At 42.0% G+C, this 19,011-nt stretch overlaps 1 protein-coding gene across 2 annotated transcripts in view; it reads left to right on the top strand.

Moving 5' to 3' along the window:
* COL25A1 (collagen type XXV alpha 1 chain) overlaps positions 1–19,011 on the top strand; it is a 561,710-nt gene that overhangs the window by 291,847 nt on the left and 250,852 nt on the right. For both annotated transcript variants that reach the window (XM_038755133.1, XM_038755134.1), the window contains exons 3-4: positions 6,333–6,377; positions 12,545–12,552. In XM_038755133.1, coding sequence (XP_038611061.1) covers positions 6,333–6,377; positions 12,545–12,552 — 53 coding nt within the window. The remainder of the gene's footprint in view (positions 1–6,332; positions 6,378–12,544; positions 12,553–19,011) is intronic.

The following is a 19,011-nucleotide window of genomic DNA, read 5'->3' as shown; positions in this document are numbered from 1 at the left end:
CATATCTATTGATCACATGGACCAGTTGATCTCTGAATATGGAAACACAACAATTACATCCTCAGCTATTTTGAAATCTATACTTAAAGAAAAGGAATTTTTTCCCCTTTCAATTCCACAAATACAAATGCAGGAAATGAGTTTTTAGTGGTCACCCTGTACAGCTACAAAAAATATGACCAAGAACAGATTTGCTGATTTTCAAGTTACCCCTCATAGGAAAATTTTGTAAATCTGGTTGAACAATATGTTGACAGCTCCCAAGGTCGGCTACTGTAAGTTGTTTTTCCTTATGCCACACCATTTGGTATCATTAATCTTCCTAAAACCAACTTATCCCATTGAGATTTAAGTCTTCCTTTTAAGAGACTGGTAAATTGAAAAAAGACATTTAAAACAAGCAAGTCTAGTTAAATATTTGGTGAGACATCTGATAGTAATTCCACCTAGAAATCTGCTTAGCTATTACAGGGCTTCCCCCAGTAACGAAAGGTACAGCCTATTTGTTTTTACATGACAATTTGGAAAGATCAGTTTGCAACCACCATTATATATGAATTAATGTTCTCCACTAATCAGTATTCAATTCTCTCATTCCTAAAACTGAGGTAGAAGTTGCAGTGATTCAGAAAACTGAAGAACTTTTAAATTGCACTAAATCAATCAATCGTATATATTGAGCGCTTACTGTGTGCAGAGCACTGTACTAAGTGCTTGGGAAGTACAAGGTGGCAACATATAGAGACGGTCCCTACCCAACAGTGGGCTCACTAAAGAAAATAAAAACTGGGGAAAATACAAGATGATTAGATGAGGCACAGTTCCTGTCCCACATGGGGATCACAGTCTAACAGGGAGAGGAAATAGGTATTTAACCCCCATTTTACAGATGAGGAAACTGAAGTACAGAGAAGTTAAGTGGCTTGCCCAAAGTCATGCAGCAGGTAAGGGACTGAGCCAGGATTGGATCCCGTCTCCTCCGACTCCTCTGATCCACGTTTGAAAATCTGGTAGTTTTGTTTTGAGCAGTACATGAGGTCAGGGAGAGTTAGCTGAGGGATGTGTTGTAGCATCAAAGGTCCCTGAATGCAGGGTTAGAGCCACTATCCCTCCATCTCATATAATATAATATTACATATTATAATATAATAATATGAGAAGCAGTGTGGCTTAGTGGAAAGAGCTCAGGCTTGGGAGTCAGAGACAGTGGGTTCTAGTCCTGGCTCCACCACCTATCAGCTCTCTGACTTTGGGCAAGTCACTTAACTTCCCTGTGCCTCAGTTACCTCATCTGTAAAATGGGGATTAAGCCAACCTCATGACCTTGTATCTACCCCAGTGCTTGGCACATAGTAAGCGCTTAACAAATACCATCATCATTAGTATTAATAATCATAATGCTTAATGACGATAATAATAATAATGGTATTTAAGTGCTCACTATAGTCCAAGCACCGTTCTAAGCACTGGGGTAGGTACAAGATAAACAGGTTGGACACAGTCCCTGTCCCACATAGGGCTCACAGTCTTAATCCCCATTTTACAGATGAGGGAACTGAGGCCCAGAGAAGTTGTGACTTGCCCAAGGTCACACAGCACCTAAGCAGCAGGGCCAGGGTTAGGACCCAGGTCCTTTTGAGTTCCAGGCCCGGGCTCTCTCCATTAGATCACACTGCTTCTAATGGGCAGTGAATGGTGATGACGAGCACAGAGTCACTGCAGCAGTTTTCCAGACTGGTAGCTAAATCCTGCAGAGGGGAAAGGCTGGGTCCCTGGGGTTGACAAGCCCATTCCTTCTCTCCAAAGCTGGGCCGCCTCTGGCTACTGGATCAGTCCATCAAGCAGTCCATAGCATTGATTGAGTGCTTGTGTGTAGAGAGCACTGTAGGAAGAGCTTGGGGAAAGTGTGATAGGATAGAGATAGTAGACACACTCTTTACCCACAATGAGCTTTTACAGTCTGTAGGAAGTCTTGGCACTTTCTGCAACCAGTGGTCTGGATAGAGAGAAGAGCACAGGTAGGCAGAGGATGGAGAACAGATCAAGAGGAAGCTGGATGAGTGTCTTGCAGCAGGTGGAGAGGGCAGAGCCCATCAGATACCAAATTTAGAGAGGGCCTGGACCCAACAATGTAGGCATTTGGTGTAATTTCCCCTGATGACCCTTCTGTCTTTGGGAGGTGTGGCCTAGTGGAAAAAGAATGGCCCTCAGAGTCAGAGGATCTGGATTCTAATCCCAGCTCTTCCACTTGTCTCTTGGGTGACCTTGGGCAAGTCACTTAACTTCTCCGTGACTTGGTTCCCTCATCTGCAAAATGGAGAGTCAGTCATTTCAATTGTGTATATGGAGAGCTTACTGTGTGCAGAGCACTGCACTAAGCACTTGGAAGAGTACCTATAGCAATAAACAGACATGTTCCCTGACCACAAAGAGCTTACTCGTCTCCCTCTTACTTGGACTGTGAACCCCAAGTGACACCTGATTATCTTGTATCAGCCCCAGAGCTTAGTATGGTGCTTGGCACATGGAGGCATTTAACAAATACTATTATTATCATTATTATTATTATCACTATCCTCTTTACTCAGCTTCCCCTTCTGCAAAATGGGGATTCAATACTGTTCTCCCTCCTACTTAACATTGTGAGCCCCATATGGGACCCAGTTATCTTGTATCTGCCCCCTGCTTAGTACGCTTGACATGTAGTAAGCACTTAACAAATATAATTATTATTATTCTGTGTGACTCAGTTTCCTCATCTGCAAAATAGGGTTTCATTATTTGTTCTCCCTCCTGCTTGGACTATTAGCCCCTTGTGGGACAGGAACTGTGTCCCACCTGATTACCTTGTATCTACCCCAGAGCTTAATACCGTGCTTAGCACATAGTAAGAGCTTAACAAATACCATGACTATTGTTGTTGTTATTATTCTTGTAGGAACTTTTAGGCTTTCATCCACCGCTTATTTCCTTATCCCACCCAGGTCGTCTGGCTAAGGAAAACTGGTTAAGTAGTTCTTTGGACTTGGTCTTGGAAAATCAATTAATCAATCATATTTATTGAGCGCTTACTGTGTGCAGGACCCTGTACTAACCACTTGGGAGAGTTCAATATAATAATATAACAGACTTGGTAGACACGTTCCTTGCCCATGATGAGCTTATTCCTGCCAGGATCAGGTACTCTGTAGCTTCAGGAACTCTGGACTGAGATGCTAAAATCCCAAAGCAGGAATGGACTCTTAAGTGATTCCAGTGGCCCACTGGATCACTTGTTTTTTGGTTGTAGCTCTGTCACTTCTTTATTTTATTTTTCTTTTGATCTCTTACAAAAATCACATATGGCCAGACTTATTCTAGGAGAGTGAGGGGAAACTCGCTAGCCCACCAGTATTTTGGTTTCAGATGATAATTTTACCATGTGGAAGTCCTTAGCTATGGATCCAGTTGATGGTCTCCTGGGTGCTGAGACCATGTGCTAGCTACATTCTGAACTTGCTGGCGTTTGAAAATTGTCAGGACTACTTAGCAGCTCATTCTTTTAAAGCCTAGCAGTTCTTTATTTTCCTTGGACTTTTTTTCAATAAATATTATAAGAGCTCAGAGTTCTTACTGTGGGCTAATTACTCTCTTCTCTCTGCCTGGGACATAACTCACTAGGAGCTACCAGGGCCTATGGAAATGAGGACAGATCTAATGTAATTGAGAGTAATGGTCTGAAAGCCAAGAATGTCTTCAGTCTTAGGAGCGAGACTGAAACCCTGGTGGTCTCGGGTAGGTCATTTGCTGAAAACTGTCTGCTTCAGTTTCCCCAGCTTTGAAATGAAAATAATGAGCATACAAAAGATGAATTGCATGCCAACAATGGTAAGGTCCCATGGAAATATAGGAGGAAACATTTTTGCCTGAGCTTTCAGTGTGGACCGGCACACAAAAAGCCAAGTCAAAGGGAACTATCAAAGGAGATGAGAAGGCAGGTTTGCTTTAAAACTGGTAGCCCAAACTTTGCAAGAGCATAAAGACTTGTAAAGCAAACTTGTCCCCAGAGACCAAAAGCAATGTGTCAAAGATGGGAGAGAAGGGAACCCTTCCATTTCCTATCCACCCAAAATGCTACCATGTTGATCCAAGCACTTATCTTAACCCGCCTTTGCTCCTGAATTAGCCTCCCAGTGACCTCCCTGCCTCACTACTCCAGTCCACCCTTGACTCTGCTGCTCAGATCATTTTCTTAAAATAAGTTCGGCCCATGTCTTCCCACTCCTCAAAATCCTCCCACCATTTCTCATCCACCTCCATGTCAAACAGAAACTCCTTTCCATTGGCTTTAAGGCATGCAGTCGGCTTGCCCTGTCCTATCTTGCCTTGCTGATCTCTTAATATAACTCAGGCCACACATTTCACTCCCCTAATACCAGCCTACTCGCTGAATCTTATCTCTCTTGCAGCTCAAACTCTGCCTGTGTCATCCTCCTGTCCCGGAATGTGACCCAATTTGCTTGTATCTGCCCCAGCGTTTAGTACAGTGCCTGGCAAATAGTAAGAGCATAACAAATACCACAATTGGTATCCTCTAGACTATGAGCTCATTAAGGGCAGAGAATGTGTCTGTTTAGTCTCCCAAAAGCAAAAAGCACTCTATAAATACAACTGAAGGAAAGAATGAACTCCCCCTTCTTATCCAACAGTCCATCACTCTCACCACCTTCAAAGTGATTTTAAAATCACATGTCCTTCAAGAGGCCTTCCCTAAGCCCTCATTTCCTGTACTCACTCTGTTTCCTGGATCACTTATGCATTTTGGATCCATCCCCTTTAAGCACATGGTATTTACCCTGCCCTCAACCCCATAACACTCCTGAGAAGCACCGTGGCTTAGTGGAAAAAACACAGACTTGGGAGTCAGAGGATGTGGGTGCTAATTCTGGCTAGGCCACTTGTCTGCTGTGTGACTCTGAGCAAGCCACTTAACTTCTCTGTGCCTCAGTTACCTCATCTGTGAAATGGGGATTAAGACTGTGAGCCCCATGTGGGACAACCTGATTACCTTGTATCCTCCCCAGTGCTTGGCACATAGAAAGGGCTTAAAAATACCATAATTATTAAAAAAGTACATACATTTTTACCCAGCCATTTTCCCTATCTGTACTTATTTTAATGTCTGCCTTCTCTTCTAGGCTGTAAGCTCTTTGTGGGCAGGGATCTTGTTTACCAATTCTGTTGTTGTATTCGCTGCCCAAGTGCTTAGTACCGAGACTTCCACACAGCAAGTGCTAAGTAAATACCGTTGATTGATTGATGGGAGAGATGAGCTACCCTCCAAAATGTCCAAACGCACCCCCAGAATGAGTGCTTGAGATTTGATAATTTCACATTAATATGCACCCCCAGAATGAGTGCTTGAGATTTGATAAGTTCACATTAATATTGCCTTTTGTCTTTTATGAATTTTCACGAAGTATGTCAGAACATACTTTTTAAACACTGGAAAAATTGTTGAGAGAAATAGAGTTGAGCAGGAAAAGATGTATAATGAGGAGTTCTCCCACCTCGAATCCAGTCCTCATAAATATACTCTACTATTTCCCCTATCCATAATCTATTTTAAAGTCTGTCTTTCCCTTTTAGATTGTATGCTCCTTTTGGGAAGAGATCACATCTACCAACTCTGCTGTATTGTACTTTCTATCTTAGTACCCACTAAGCATTCAATAAATAGCATTGATTGATTGAAATATTCCTAGAAATGGAACTCAAACTAAACCTTGATGAACATTCTGAAAAGTCCTGATAAAGTAGTAGAGTGGTTTACTGCCTACCCCTCCAGGGGAAGAGCAAGGTGGGGTGGGAGAATAAAATAGGAAGGGCACATGAAGGGCATTCAGAGACAAGGAGTCAGCCCATCCCCATCTATTCCAGCACCTAACCTTGCCTCTCTGTGGCTGGCTCCTATTTGGGAGGGCCCTACTTTGACTTTCCAGCGCTATAATTCTATGATTCAAATAATTCCTTTTGATTTAGGATACCACGTTCTCTCCTGAATGACTGTTCATTATTTAAATGCAGTTTCAAAGATCAGGTTGCTTAAATAGCATAATAAAATGAATAAGGATGTCAGGGAGACTTGTCCAAATCAAATCAACTCTAGGATTATGAGCCAGGATGGCACCAACTTTTAGTTGGTGGGCTTGACCTCCTTTAGAATGCCAACTTGAACTTGGGGTTAAGTCCCAGTGATAATTATTTATAGCTTGTTTTGAACTACATTTAAAAAGGAAATAAGCTGTAAAATTGTAGAGAAATATTTTTTTTTAACATGGCTTCTTTTTCAGGTCCGCCAGGGAAACGAGGGAAGAGGGGCAGAAGAGGAGAATATGGTAAGTTTTACTCTGTGCGGAAAAATGTCACATTTTGATTTGTCTATGAATGGGTGCGGGTTCACGCGGTTTGCTCAAACCCCCATTTTTCTTACTTTAAATGTGTTTATTATGCTATTTTAATTAGCCTCATGATTTTTTTTCCTTGTGCTTGGTGAGCTTCTAGCATTTTTTATTTCTTTCCTTCGGTTTGTGTTCAGACTGTAAAGCGTAACAACTTAGAAAATTATTTTGATTATAGTTTAGTGAATTTGCAATTCTTGATTGTTTTCTGGCCAGGGTCATGTCTGACTACACTTGCAAGGATTTTCTTGTCTTGTGCAATACCCTGAACTTCTGTACTTTCATTGTGTGACCCTCGCTGAGATTCCTACAGATAATAATAATTGTGTTGCTGAGAGTGCTATTAGGCACCAGGCACTGTACTAAGCCCTGGGGTAAATGCAATATAATTGTCAGGCCAGTCACTGCCCTACAGTAAAACTCACAGTCTAAGGGGGAGAGATAATAGATATTTAATCCCCATTTTACAGGTGGGGAACCTGAGGCCCAGAGAAGTGAAATGACTTGTCTAAGGTCACCCAGCAGGCAAGTGGCAGAGCTAGGTTTAGACCCCGGGTCACCCGACTGCTAGGTCCTTGTTCTTTCCACCAGGGCAAGCTGCTTCTTTCAAGAATATTTATTAAGCACTTCCTGTGTGCAAAGAACTGTACTAAGTGCTTGGGAGAGTACAATATAACAATAAACAGATACAACAACCTTAAGGTCTAGAGAGGAGCTTACAGCCTAACTGCTTCTCTAATTGTCCTTCCTAATTACCCCTAATTAGTCACATTTATTCCAAGACGACCTATCTCATCATTCTGAGGTCATTTCTGCCTGAAAGCCCAGGGGCGAAACTGGTCACATCTGGGAGAAGGAAGCTATTGATAACCACTGATTATATTCCAACACAATTTCCCTGGGCTCTGTTCTCCCATCCAAAATGAACTGAACAGGGCATAGCAGACTCCCTCTGACCCAACTCCCTTATTCTCTCCTGGAGGCAGGTTTACATCCACAAGTCTGAGTCCTGCAGACTTACTACTTAGTAGCAACCTCCCCCGTTTACTTGTTTTGATGTCTGTCTCCCCTCTTCTAGACTATAAGCCCAGTATGGGCAGGGATTGTCTCTATTGCTGAATTGTGCTTTCCTAGCACTTAGTACAGTGCTCTGCACACAGCATGCGCTCAATAAATACGATCGAATGAATGAATGAAAGCTTCATGTTAGCCTTTTTCAAATGAAACCTGAGTAGTGGGGCTGGGAGAGGTTTGTCTTCACTTGCTTTTTTCATCACTCAGCAACAATGACATTTCTCTCCTTAAGTGCCTCTGGTAAATAGACTGTAAGCTCATTGTGGGCAGGGAATGTGTCTGCTTATTGTTGTGTTGTACTCTCCCAAGTAGTTTTAGTACAGTGCTCTGCACAGAGGAAGCGCTCAATAAATGATTGAATGAATTAAAAGAATGAATGAACTATTTAAAATTCAAAAGGAAAGGGGAAATTCTGGCCCTTCAGGAAATTATCGCATTGGAGAGAGTAAAAATGGAATTACTTCCTCTTGATTCTTTGGGACTAAAAAAAAATCAAATTCATTGCAGAAAAGTAAATGATCTTTCATGGATTTGCATAACGTGTTAGGAAAACATTTGTAAGGCTAACACTTTCAGGAATGGTGACGAAAACATTCAGAAGTGACAAAAAAAATTGACAGCTTTAGGCATCCAGAGGATGGTTCATAATTTGTGCTTCGGTGGCTTCTGACTAAATTCGTGTTAGTTGATGTGTCAGAGGCAGAATGAGTTCTGATTGACAGAAACGTCTGAGTGTGAAAGTTGGGAATCCAGATTTTGCTCATTGGCATGCTGAGACAGGGGATGAATCCCTAAAATCTTTTGGTGCTACGCTTTCTCTGAGTTACCACTGAGCAAAGTATTGAAAATAAAAAACTAACGTTCAAATATCAAAAAGCACATCAATCAGTTAATCATGTTTACTAAGCACTTACTGTGTGCAGAGCACTGTTTTACGTGCTTGGGAGGGTACAACACAATGCTGTAACACATTCTCCTCCCACAATGGGCTTCCAGTCAAGAGCGGGAGACAGATATTAATATAAATAAAGTATGGATATGTATGTAAGTGCTCTGGGGCTCCGGGTTGGGAGAGGAATAAAGGGAGCAAGTCAGGATAACACAGAAGAGATTGGGAGAAGACGAAATGAGGGCTTAGGGAAGGCCTCTTAAAGGAGATGTGCCTTCAGTAAGGCTTTGAAGGTGGGGAGAGTAAATGTGTGTAGACTATGAAAAGGGAGGGCGTCCAGGCTAGTGGCAGGGTTTGGGTGAGAGGTTGGCAGTGAGATAGATGAGGTTAAGGCACAGTGAGTAGGTTGGCATTGGGGGAGCAAAATATTCAGGTTGGGCTGTAGTAGGAGAGTAATGAGGTGAGATAGAGGCAAGGTGATTGTGTGCTTTAAAGCTGATGGTAAGGAGTTTCTGTTTGATGCAGAAGTGGACAGGTAACCACTGGAGGTTCTTGAGGAGTAGGGAAATGTGGACTGAACATTTTTGTAGAAAAAAGATATGAGTAGCAGAAGGAAGTATGAATTGAAGTGGGGAGAGACAGGAGGCAGAGAAGTCAGCAAGGAGGCTGATAGAGTAATCCAGGCTGAATAGGATAAATACTTGGATTAACATGATAGCAGTTTGGATGGAGAGGAAAGGGAGACTTGGAGCGATGATGTGAAGGTTGAACTGACAGGATTTAGTGATGGATTGAATATGTAGGTTGAATGAGAGAGAGGAGTCAAGGATAACGCCAAGATTATGGGCTTGTGAGACAGGAAGATTGGTGGTACTGTCTACAGTTATGGCAAAGTGAAGGGGAGGGCAGGGCGTGGGTGGGAAGATAAGAGTCAAAAATCGAAGCTCACTCTTGGAGAAAAGCAATTGCCCAAAAAATTGAGTTAGCGTCTAATGGTTTTGATGTTGGTTTGGTCGATTCTTGGCAGGTCAGTTCAACATTTGGAAATCGAATCAGTCGTTTGTGTTTGTGTTTGTGAATGAATTGTTACTGAGGGTTCAGGAAAAAATAGCTGCTTTCATTCTAAAAAACTCTAATTGTGCTTGGCACTCCCCAGATGTACAAAACCATTCTGAAAGGCAGTTGATATTTCATCTAATCCGCTATTTTTCCCTTTCCTTTCCAATTAAATAATCTCAACATAATTAGTTTTTGTGACAAAAGCACCACTGTTGAGTTTTACTTAAAGATGAGATTGATTGTCCCAGGAGCCACTGTGGAATGGACATAGGGGAGTTTGTATGTCAAGGAAGTTATAATGAGGACCTCATCTTCAACTGCATGCTTGTCCTTTAGAAACTAATTTGGAAATTAATGCAGACTTTATATGTGTCAGAAAGCATCAATCTTTGGGAATGACCAGTCTTTTTGGTTATGCCCAAATTAATAATGATAATTATTATTATTATTATAGTACTTGTTAGGTGCTTACTATGTGCCAAGCACTGTTCTGGTCAAGCCCAAATTAATAATAATAATAATTATTATTATTATTATTATTATGGTACTTGTTAGGTGCTTACTATGTGCCAAGCACTGTTCTGAGCACTAGAGTAGATACAAGTCAGTCTGGTGGGACATAGTCCCTGTTCCACATTAATTAATTAATGATGGCATTTGTTAAGCACTTACTATGTGCAAAGCACTGTTCTAAGCACTGGGGGGGGGGGGATACAGGGTGATCAGGTTGTCCCAAGTGAGGCTCACAGCCTTAATCCCCATTTTACAGGTGAGGTAAGTGAGGCTCAGGGAAGTTAAGTGACTTGCCCAAGGTCACACAGCAGACATGTGGCAGAGCCAGGATTAGAACCCATGACCTCTGACTCCCAAGCCCGGGCTCTTTCCACTGAGCTGCGCTGCTTCTCCAACTGGGGCTCACACTCTTAATCTACATTTTTACCGATGAGTTTACCGAGGCCCAGAGCAGTTAAGCGACTTGCCCAGGGTCACACAGCCAACATGTGGCTGTGTGTTTTCAGGATTCTCTAGGAACTTTTACTGCCGCAGAGGAATCTAGCTCTTGATTGTGAAACACTTTTCCATAAAAAAGAAACACTCACACATTATCAAGGGCAGAAAAAGTACATTGGTTATTGTATGCCCTTTTTGTGCCCCCTGTTTTATTTTTTTTCCCCTTGGAAGTTAATGGAAGGCATAAAAGCTAATGAAAATCCCTTGATTTGGAGGACATAACTGCTCCATTTAATAAAATTGAAATATTATATTTGATTTGTAAGCCTTTGATAGGACATTCAAAAGTTTCAGCACAGAAGTCCCTAAATCTATACAATTGGAAAAATATGCAAATATTTCAGCAACTGGGTCATTTCCTAGACCCACTTTTTTCTTAAAAAAGAAAGTGTTGGAACATCATTCATTCATTCAATCGTATGTATTGAGCGCTTACTGTGTGCAGAGCTTGGGAAGTACAAGTTGGTAACATTCATTCATTCATTCAATCGTATTTATTCATTCATTCAATCGTATTGAGCGCTTACTGTGTGCAGAGCACTGTACTAAGCACTTGGGAAGTACAAGTTGGCAACATATAGAGACGGTCCCTACCCATCATCGGGCTCACAGTCTAGAAGGGGGAGACAGACAACAAAACAAAATATATTAACAAAATAAAATAAATAGAATAAATGTGTACAAATAAAATAGAGTAATAAATACATACAAACATATACACATGTATATACATATATACAGGTCACTTAAAGCCAACAAGGCCTAAGGTGGTTACTAAGGTACTTAGCACTTAGAACGTGGTTGGCGCATGGTTAGCGCTTAGCAAGTACCATAATTATTATTAATATCTGACAACCACCACTCTCGCCATCTTCAAAGCCCTTCTAAAATCTGATCTCCTCCAAGAGGCCTTTTTTAAACCCTGATTCCCCCTATTTGTCCTCCCTTCTGAATCACCTATGCATTTGGGTTTGTGCTTTGTGAGCATTTTACAGGTGAGGTAACTGAGGCACAGAGAAGTGAAGTGACTTGCCCAAGGTCACACAGCTGACAAGTGGCGGAGCTGGGATTATTGAGCGCTTACTGTGTGCAGAGCACTGTACTATGCGCTTGGGAAGTACAAGTTGGCAACATATAGAGACGGTCCCTACCCAACAGTGGGCTCACAGTCTAGAAGGGGGAGACAGGGAACAAAACCAAACATATTAACAAAATAAAATAAATAGAATAAATATGTACAAATAAAATAAATAGAGTAATAAATGCGTACAAACATATATACATATACAGGTGCTGTGGGGAGGGGAAGGAGGTAAGGTGGGGAGATGAGGAGGGGGAGAGGAAGGAGGGGGCTCAGTCTAGGAAGGCCTCCTGGAGGAGGTGAGCTCTCAGTAGGAGACGTATAGACATTGTCCCTACCCAATAGCGGTCTCACAGTCTAGAAGAATTATGAATATGTTTTAATTGATAAGTGACAGGAAAAAGATCTAGGTATGAGGAATTTGTCCTAACACAAAGGAGCCAATAGGTGAAAATCTGCTATTTAGGTTTGCACGCAGTTTGAAAGTTCATACTCGGTTGCGTTGGATATTGGAAGCCAATAGCTTAAGAAAATGTTGCCTGTGTGACAGATAGAACAAAATATTGTGTTGAGCATTTAATTGGTCTGGAATGCAATAGCATGAGAACAATTTCTTCTTCTTTGAAGACAATGATATCTTCAGACAGGCACCTGTATTCTGCCTTTGCCAACAGTTCTGTCCCCTGGGTTCATCTAGGGGAGCAAAATTTTTTGGTAACATAATGTGTTCATTGCTAGCTTGGCCAATTTTGTAAATCTCAAACAGACAAGTTCTAATCATCCATACCTTGGTTACCAGAATGAGCTCCTGATGTCCAAAAGATCATTTTTCCATCAAAATTTCCAGAGTGTATCTGGCTTCTTTGCTCCTACCTTTTACAAAATTAAGTCTGAATGAAAAGCGTATGTTTGGCATCTTATATGTTCATCTTTTCTACTTTATAACTAATATATTATTTTTTTTTCTCTCTCTTTTTTTCCTCCCTACAGGACCTCCTGTAAGTACAATTGATACATTGTGGGTATTCCATTTTAGCCAGAGATAGAGATGTTTATGTTTAATCCCCAGTGAAGCAATTGCAGTGGAGACAACTTCCACAAAATTCTTAATGCAATTTTTAACACTTATTAATTTTGGATTGGCTGAGCAATCATATAGAAGCTTTCTGTTTGGAAATAACTCTTAAGTGTAACAGTATTTTGGAATCAACATTTGGAACAAAATAATCCGTAAGTATGACACTGTTTTTTTGTTTGGGGGATGCTTTCTAAAGTGTAAATTTCTGTTTTCCTCACATTGTGGCTCACTTAGAAAATTGGCAGCCTTGGAAAGGACTCAGTACAAATTCTAAAGTGAAATATTTTGAGTGGAAAGTTAGTTGCTTTTCCATGAGTATTTCAAAGCTATTTAATACTCCTCATTTCAACTGTTTAAACTTGTATCTGGGGTATTTGCTAGCTGACCAAGTGGATGGAGATGGTGGTTCCATCATGAAAATGATATCGCCACAGGCCTTGATCCCCTATTATCTTCGTCTGGCAAAACTTCCTTTGAAGTCATTTGGAGCTTTGTCTGAATAAGGAATGGAGGATTGAGCCCCAAGAGGGTTTCATTTTTTCCTTCTTTCCATGGTTTGTGCTAGTTGCTGTGTTTCCAGCCTCTCTCTTTCCAGATACAGATTATCCTGTCAAATCTGGGTCGGATGCATTGTTGACTAATATTCTGGATCTCGGTTGTCTGAAATAAATGTTCAACTGTTGCTCTGTGTATTTACGGTAGCAAAACTTGCTGGCCTTGAGGCATTCTCACTTCCAATAGCCAGTTTGCTTGAAGATTTCCCAAATACACTTTGGCAATTCATTTAATAGGCCAGGAGAGAGAGAAAGAGAGAAAGGGAAGGAAGGGTGCCCTGAGGGTAGGGGTTAGTGTAGACTAGTTTTCCTTATTCAGAGGAAGTGTTGGCTTCCCAAATATCTTTTGCAGCCCTCGTTTAAAAAGCAAATATGGACCGTAAATCATTAAGCAAGTGGCTTTGATCCAGTAAACGACCGTTAGCCATTGGTTTAATGTTAGGCAGATGGCATGCCATAGGTCTAGGGGCTTAACTCTTTGGCTTTATCTTCATACCACTATCTCTTTAACTAGAAACAAATTACTATTACCCAGAGAGAACTCCGGAGATTATATTCACAATAGCTTCCTTCTACACCCATAAATAGAAGGAAGCCCAAGAGGTGGTTAAATCCCAGTTCTGTCTCATAGTCACTTACGGGTTTCTAGAATTTCCCTTTTGGTTCCTGTCAGCCTTAAGCCGTGGTATATTTCTTTGCTTATTCGGGATTGTCATCCTAGACACAAAGACTCCAGTTGTTCTTATTCTACTTTTTACTGCATAAAATTTTCATTGTTACTAGGTGAAATCTACAAGGCTGAAAAAAGGTTATTGACCATCATTAAGCAAGATTTAAAAAAAAAAATCAAATGATGGTTGTGTTATGTAGGATGATCCAGCGTGGCTCAGTGGAAAGAGCATGGGCTTGGGAGTCAGAGGTCATGGGTTCTAATCCCGGCTCCACCACATGTCTGCTGTGTGACCTTGGGCAAGTCACTTAACTTCTCTGAGCCTCAGTTACCTCTTCTGCAAAATGGGGATTAAGACTGTGAGCCCCACATGGGACAACCTGATCACTTTGTATCCCCCCAGCACTTAGAACAGTGCTTTGCACATAGTGCTTAACAAATGCCATTATTATTATTATTATCCCATATCTTGTCTGATGCTGTCGAGTCATCTCTGACCCATAGCGGCACCGAGGACACATCTCTCCCAGAACGCCCCACTTCCATCTGCAGTTGTTCTGGTAATATATCCATAGAGTATTCTTAGTAAAAGTACTGAAGTTGTTTACCATTGCCTCCTTCCATGCAGTAAACTTGTGCCTCTGCCCTTGACTCACTCCCATGTCGTAACTGCCCAGCCCAGGGGAGTTTTGAGTTGTAGCAGCTTGCCTTCCACTCTCTAGCCACTGGACAAGCTAGGAATGGCATGGTTTGCCTCTTCTTGACTTTTTCTCCCATAGTTGAGACTGGTAGTGTACTGGAAACTCTCCAGTTGCAATCCTGAGAGGGTATCACCCCATGTAGCTGTAATTTCACTGCTGTAACACGGTCAAATAGTTGTAACAAAGCATCGAACGAGAAGAACCAGAAAAAGAAACGGAGATATCTAAGACCCCAATATTTATGAAGCAGAGCAAGCTATGTAAGTATCTGCTTTAATTCCCAATGCGGCATGTTTATAAAGATTTGAGCCAGAAATATGTACGAAGCCCGATTGCTTTCATCTCCCATTCAGGGAGAAATCTGGTACTTGTTCTTTCCATTATGGGTAGCTCTGTGTTTTTCCCCCCTTCTCATTTGTTTCTGTTAGAAGAACTCAAGGCTGTTTCCACACAGGCTCAATGAAGCCATAGATTGGTAATAGAAATTATGTTGATAATGCTTCTGGCTATCATTTCAACGGGGGATACAATTTCTTGGTAGTTGAGGTGATAAAATGGTCATTTGGGTAAGTTAGACGACTTCACTCTTACTCCTTCCTTAACCATGAAACGAAGTCTTGATGTTCTGATACCTTTATTCATTCATTCATCCATTCAGTCATATTTATTGACCACTTACTGTGAGCAGAACACTGTACTACGTGCTGTATTCGAAGATTTTGTAGATCTAGTGACTAAATGAGATATATGCAGCAGTATTGTTTGACTCTATAAATGATTTTTTAATTCATGGTATTTATTAAGTGCTTACTATGTACCAGGTACTGTACTAAATGCTGGGATAGGTACAAGCTAATCAGACTAGATGCAGTCCTTGTCACACATTGGGCTCACCGTCTTATTCCCCATTTTACAGATGAGGTAACTGAGGCACAGAGAGGTAAAGTGAGTTGCCCAAGGTCATACAGCAGAAAAGTGGCATTGGGATTAGAATCCATAACCTTCCAACTCCCAGGCCCGTGCTGTATTCACTACACCTTGCTCTACCCATCATAACAGGGAAATGCTGTGCAAAGACCAATGAATAAGGAACGCTTTGTGAATTGCAATCATTTTCTAGGGATGGACAAGATTTTAATTGAGCTTTATTCTTCTGCAGCCCTGATCTACGTAGTTAGCTAATAATGATGGTATTTGTTAAGCACTTATTACGTGTCGAGCACTGTTCTAAGTGCTGGAGTAGATACCAGCTAATCAGGTTGGACACAGTCCCTTTCCCAATATGGGACTCACAATCTTAATCCCCATTTTAGAGATGAGGGAAGTGAGGCACAGAGAAGTAAAGTGACTTGCTCAAGGTCACACAGCAGACAAGTGGCAGAGCTGACATTAAAACCCAGATCCTTCCAGCTCCCAGGCCCGTGCTGTATCCACCAGGCCATGCTTCTTCCCTAGCTTTAAAAATAACCCTCATTTTGATGCTCTGCACAGGCTCTGGTCAGTGCAAAGTTTCTGAGTACTAATAGTTCAGTGAGGCTGGGTCAAGCAGGGTTTTAGCAGCGTCCCTTAAAGACGATCACCTTCTAAAGTTTTCATTTCTCAAGATGGAGGCGCCGAAGTGCATGCTGCAAAATGAAATTCTTTCTGGATCACCCATGGGGAAAGAAATGGAGAAGTGCTAGGACGAATTCATGTCCCAGATGATACTGTAGGTCCACCATCTTGAAGACTGCTGTCCGGATCAGCAACTTTAAGGGGAAAAAAGGCCACTGTAAAATATTTTTCCTATTTTGGGGGATTTTGTTCCTAGGTTTTACAATCCAGGTAGGTAAGATGGCATTTTTTCCAGTTCCTGTTGGGTATGGGCCAGGGTCACATGGAACCAGTTCTAAAACTTAGACTCACGTCAGGCTGCACTGCTCCCATTATTCTCACAGGGTCACAGGACAAAATGAGTAATGTAGTAACCGAGGAGCCTAAACTTTAGAAGCCCTGCCTGTCAAAGTAATAATAGATCTTATTGAGTGACAGAGAGGATGTTATTCTTGGTGGCGTGTAAGTCTCGGAGGTGTAAAACAGGCATCAGTACAACCTGTTTTAAGCTTGTGCCAATCACAGTTTTCAGCTGGGTTTGAACCTTAGACTCTTGCTGACAGATGAGTGAAGCTGACAGGGCCAAGGTAAGCTTATGCGTGCTTATTCTGGCAATATAGTAGATTGAAGCATAGGAAAAGATGCAAATGAAAGAGTTTAAATAGCTACATTTCACATCCTCTTAAATGATTTAAGTATCTAGTCCTGCGGTGAGGTTTTTCAAGATTTCAGGTTATCTTTGGCTCATCGCTCAACTCCATTTTTTAGCTGCCTAATAATATTGACTGTGGTATTTATTATTAAATGCTTACTACGAGCCAAGCATTGTACCGAGTGCTGGGGTAGATACAATATAAGCAAATAGGATACAGTCCTGGTCTCACATGGGGCTCACAGGCTAAGAAGGAATAATAATAATAATAATGATGGCATTTGTTACGACTTATTATGTCCCAGGCATTCTACTAAGCGCTGGGGCGGATACAAGCAAATTTGGGTTGGACACAGTCCCTGTCCCATGTGGGGCTCACGCTTTTAATCCCCATTTTACAGAGGAGGTAACTGAGGCCCAGAGAAGTGAAGTGAACTTGCCCCAGGTCACACAGCAGACATGTGGTGGAACCGGGATTAGAACCCAGGTCCTTTGGACTCCAAGGCCCGTGCTCTACCCACTAAAATACACTGCTTCTCTTCGGTGAGATACGTACACAAGTGCTGAGGGGTTGGATGTGGGGTGACTATCAAATGACCAAAGGTCACAGATACACAGAGGTCCCAGAGAAGCAGTGTGGCTCAGTGGAAAGAGCCCGGGCTTTGGAGTCAGAGGTCATGGGTTCAAATCCCGGCTCCACTGTCAGCCGTGTGACTCTGGGCATGGCACTTAACTTCTCTGGGCCTCAGTTACCTCATCTGTAAAATGGGGATTAAAGACCGTGAGCCCCCCATGGGACAACCTGATCACCTTGTAACCTCCCCAGCGCTTAGAACAGTGCTTTGCACATAGTAAGTGCTTAATAAATGTCATCATCATTATTATTATTATTATTATTATTATCCAACTGCATAGATGACGCAAAAGTGCTGTGCACATAGTAAGCACTCAATAAATGCCATTGATTGAGTCAAAGTTGGCAGAATTCAGTTCTCATCTCTTGGTAGATGTCATGAAGTCATTATGATTCAGTCCTCGGTCGGTGTCTATGTTGTTGTTTGTTAATGGCATTTATTGAGCACTTACTATGTGCAAAGCTCTGTTCTAAGCACTGGGGAGGTTACAAGGTGATGAGGTTGTCCCACGGGGGGCTCACAGTCTTAATCCCCATTTTACAGATGAGGTAACTGAGGCACAGAGAAGTTAAGTGACTTGGCCAGAGTCACACAGCTGACAATTGGCATAGCCGGGAGTTGAACCCATGACCTCTGACTCCAAAGCTCTTTTCACTGAGCCATGCTGCTTCTCTAAGCTTCTGCTTCCGAGTCTATGTATACTTGGAGAGATGCACAGGGTTGGAGCACGGGGTCCAACTGCCGAGGGTGATCTTTACAAACAGGAGGAATAAAAATGACTGACTTTCATGTTTTTACTGCCAGAACAATCAATCAATTGTATTTACTGAGTGCTTACTGTGTGTGGAGCACTCTTCAGCACTTGAGCAGAAAGCAGGCATCCGTTCAGGAGGACTTGACTGCAGTTCATGATGGGGTTGCTGGCCAGCTTCACAACCAACTCTGTTGGTAAAAAAAAATCTTTCTTAGCATGGCTTAGTGGAAAGAGCCCGGGCTTGGGAGTCAGAGGTCATGGGTTCTAATCCTGGCTCCGCCACTTGTCGCAAGTCACTTGACTTTTCTATGCTTCAGTTACCTCATCTAGAAAATGGGAATTAAGACTGTGAGCCTCACATGGGACAACCTGATCACCTTGTATCTCCCCCAGTGCTTAGAATGGTGCTTGACACATACTAAGCTCTTTACAGATACCATTATTGTTATTAATATTCCTTGCCTCTTTAAATGAGATGGCTGTGAGCGAGGTGGCAACTGTGCTTCCACCCTGCTGTTAGGTACAGGATAGGAGACTACCAACCAGCTAACCCCTTTTATTAGGCATTATACCATAATGATAATAATGATATTTAAGTGCTTGCTGTGTTCCAGGCACTGTACTAAGTGCTGAGGTGGATTCAAGCAAATTAGAGTTGGGTACAGGCAAGTTGAGTCCCTGTCCTAGGTGGGGTCACAATCTCCATCCCCATTTTTCAGATGAGGTAACAGAGGCACAGAGAAGGGAAGCGCCTTGCCCAAGGTCACATAGAAGACAATTGGTGGAAGTGGCATTGGAACCCAGGATCCTCTAAATCCTA

The sequence above is a fragment of the Tachyglossus aculeatus genome, chromosome 12 (genome assembly GCF_015852505.1).
Source record: "Tachyglossus aculeatus isolate mTacAcu1 chromosome 12, mTacAcu1.pri, whole genome shotgun sequence".
Taxonomy (NCBI): domain Eukaryota; kingdom Metazoa; phylum Chordata; class Mammalia; order Monotremata; family Tachyglossidae; genus Tachyglossus; species Tachyglossus aculeatus.
Note: the sequence above shows the minus strand (reverse complement) of the source record. Positions and strands in the feature narration are given on the sequence as shown.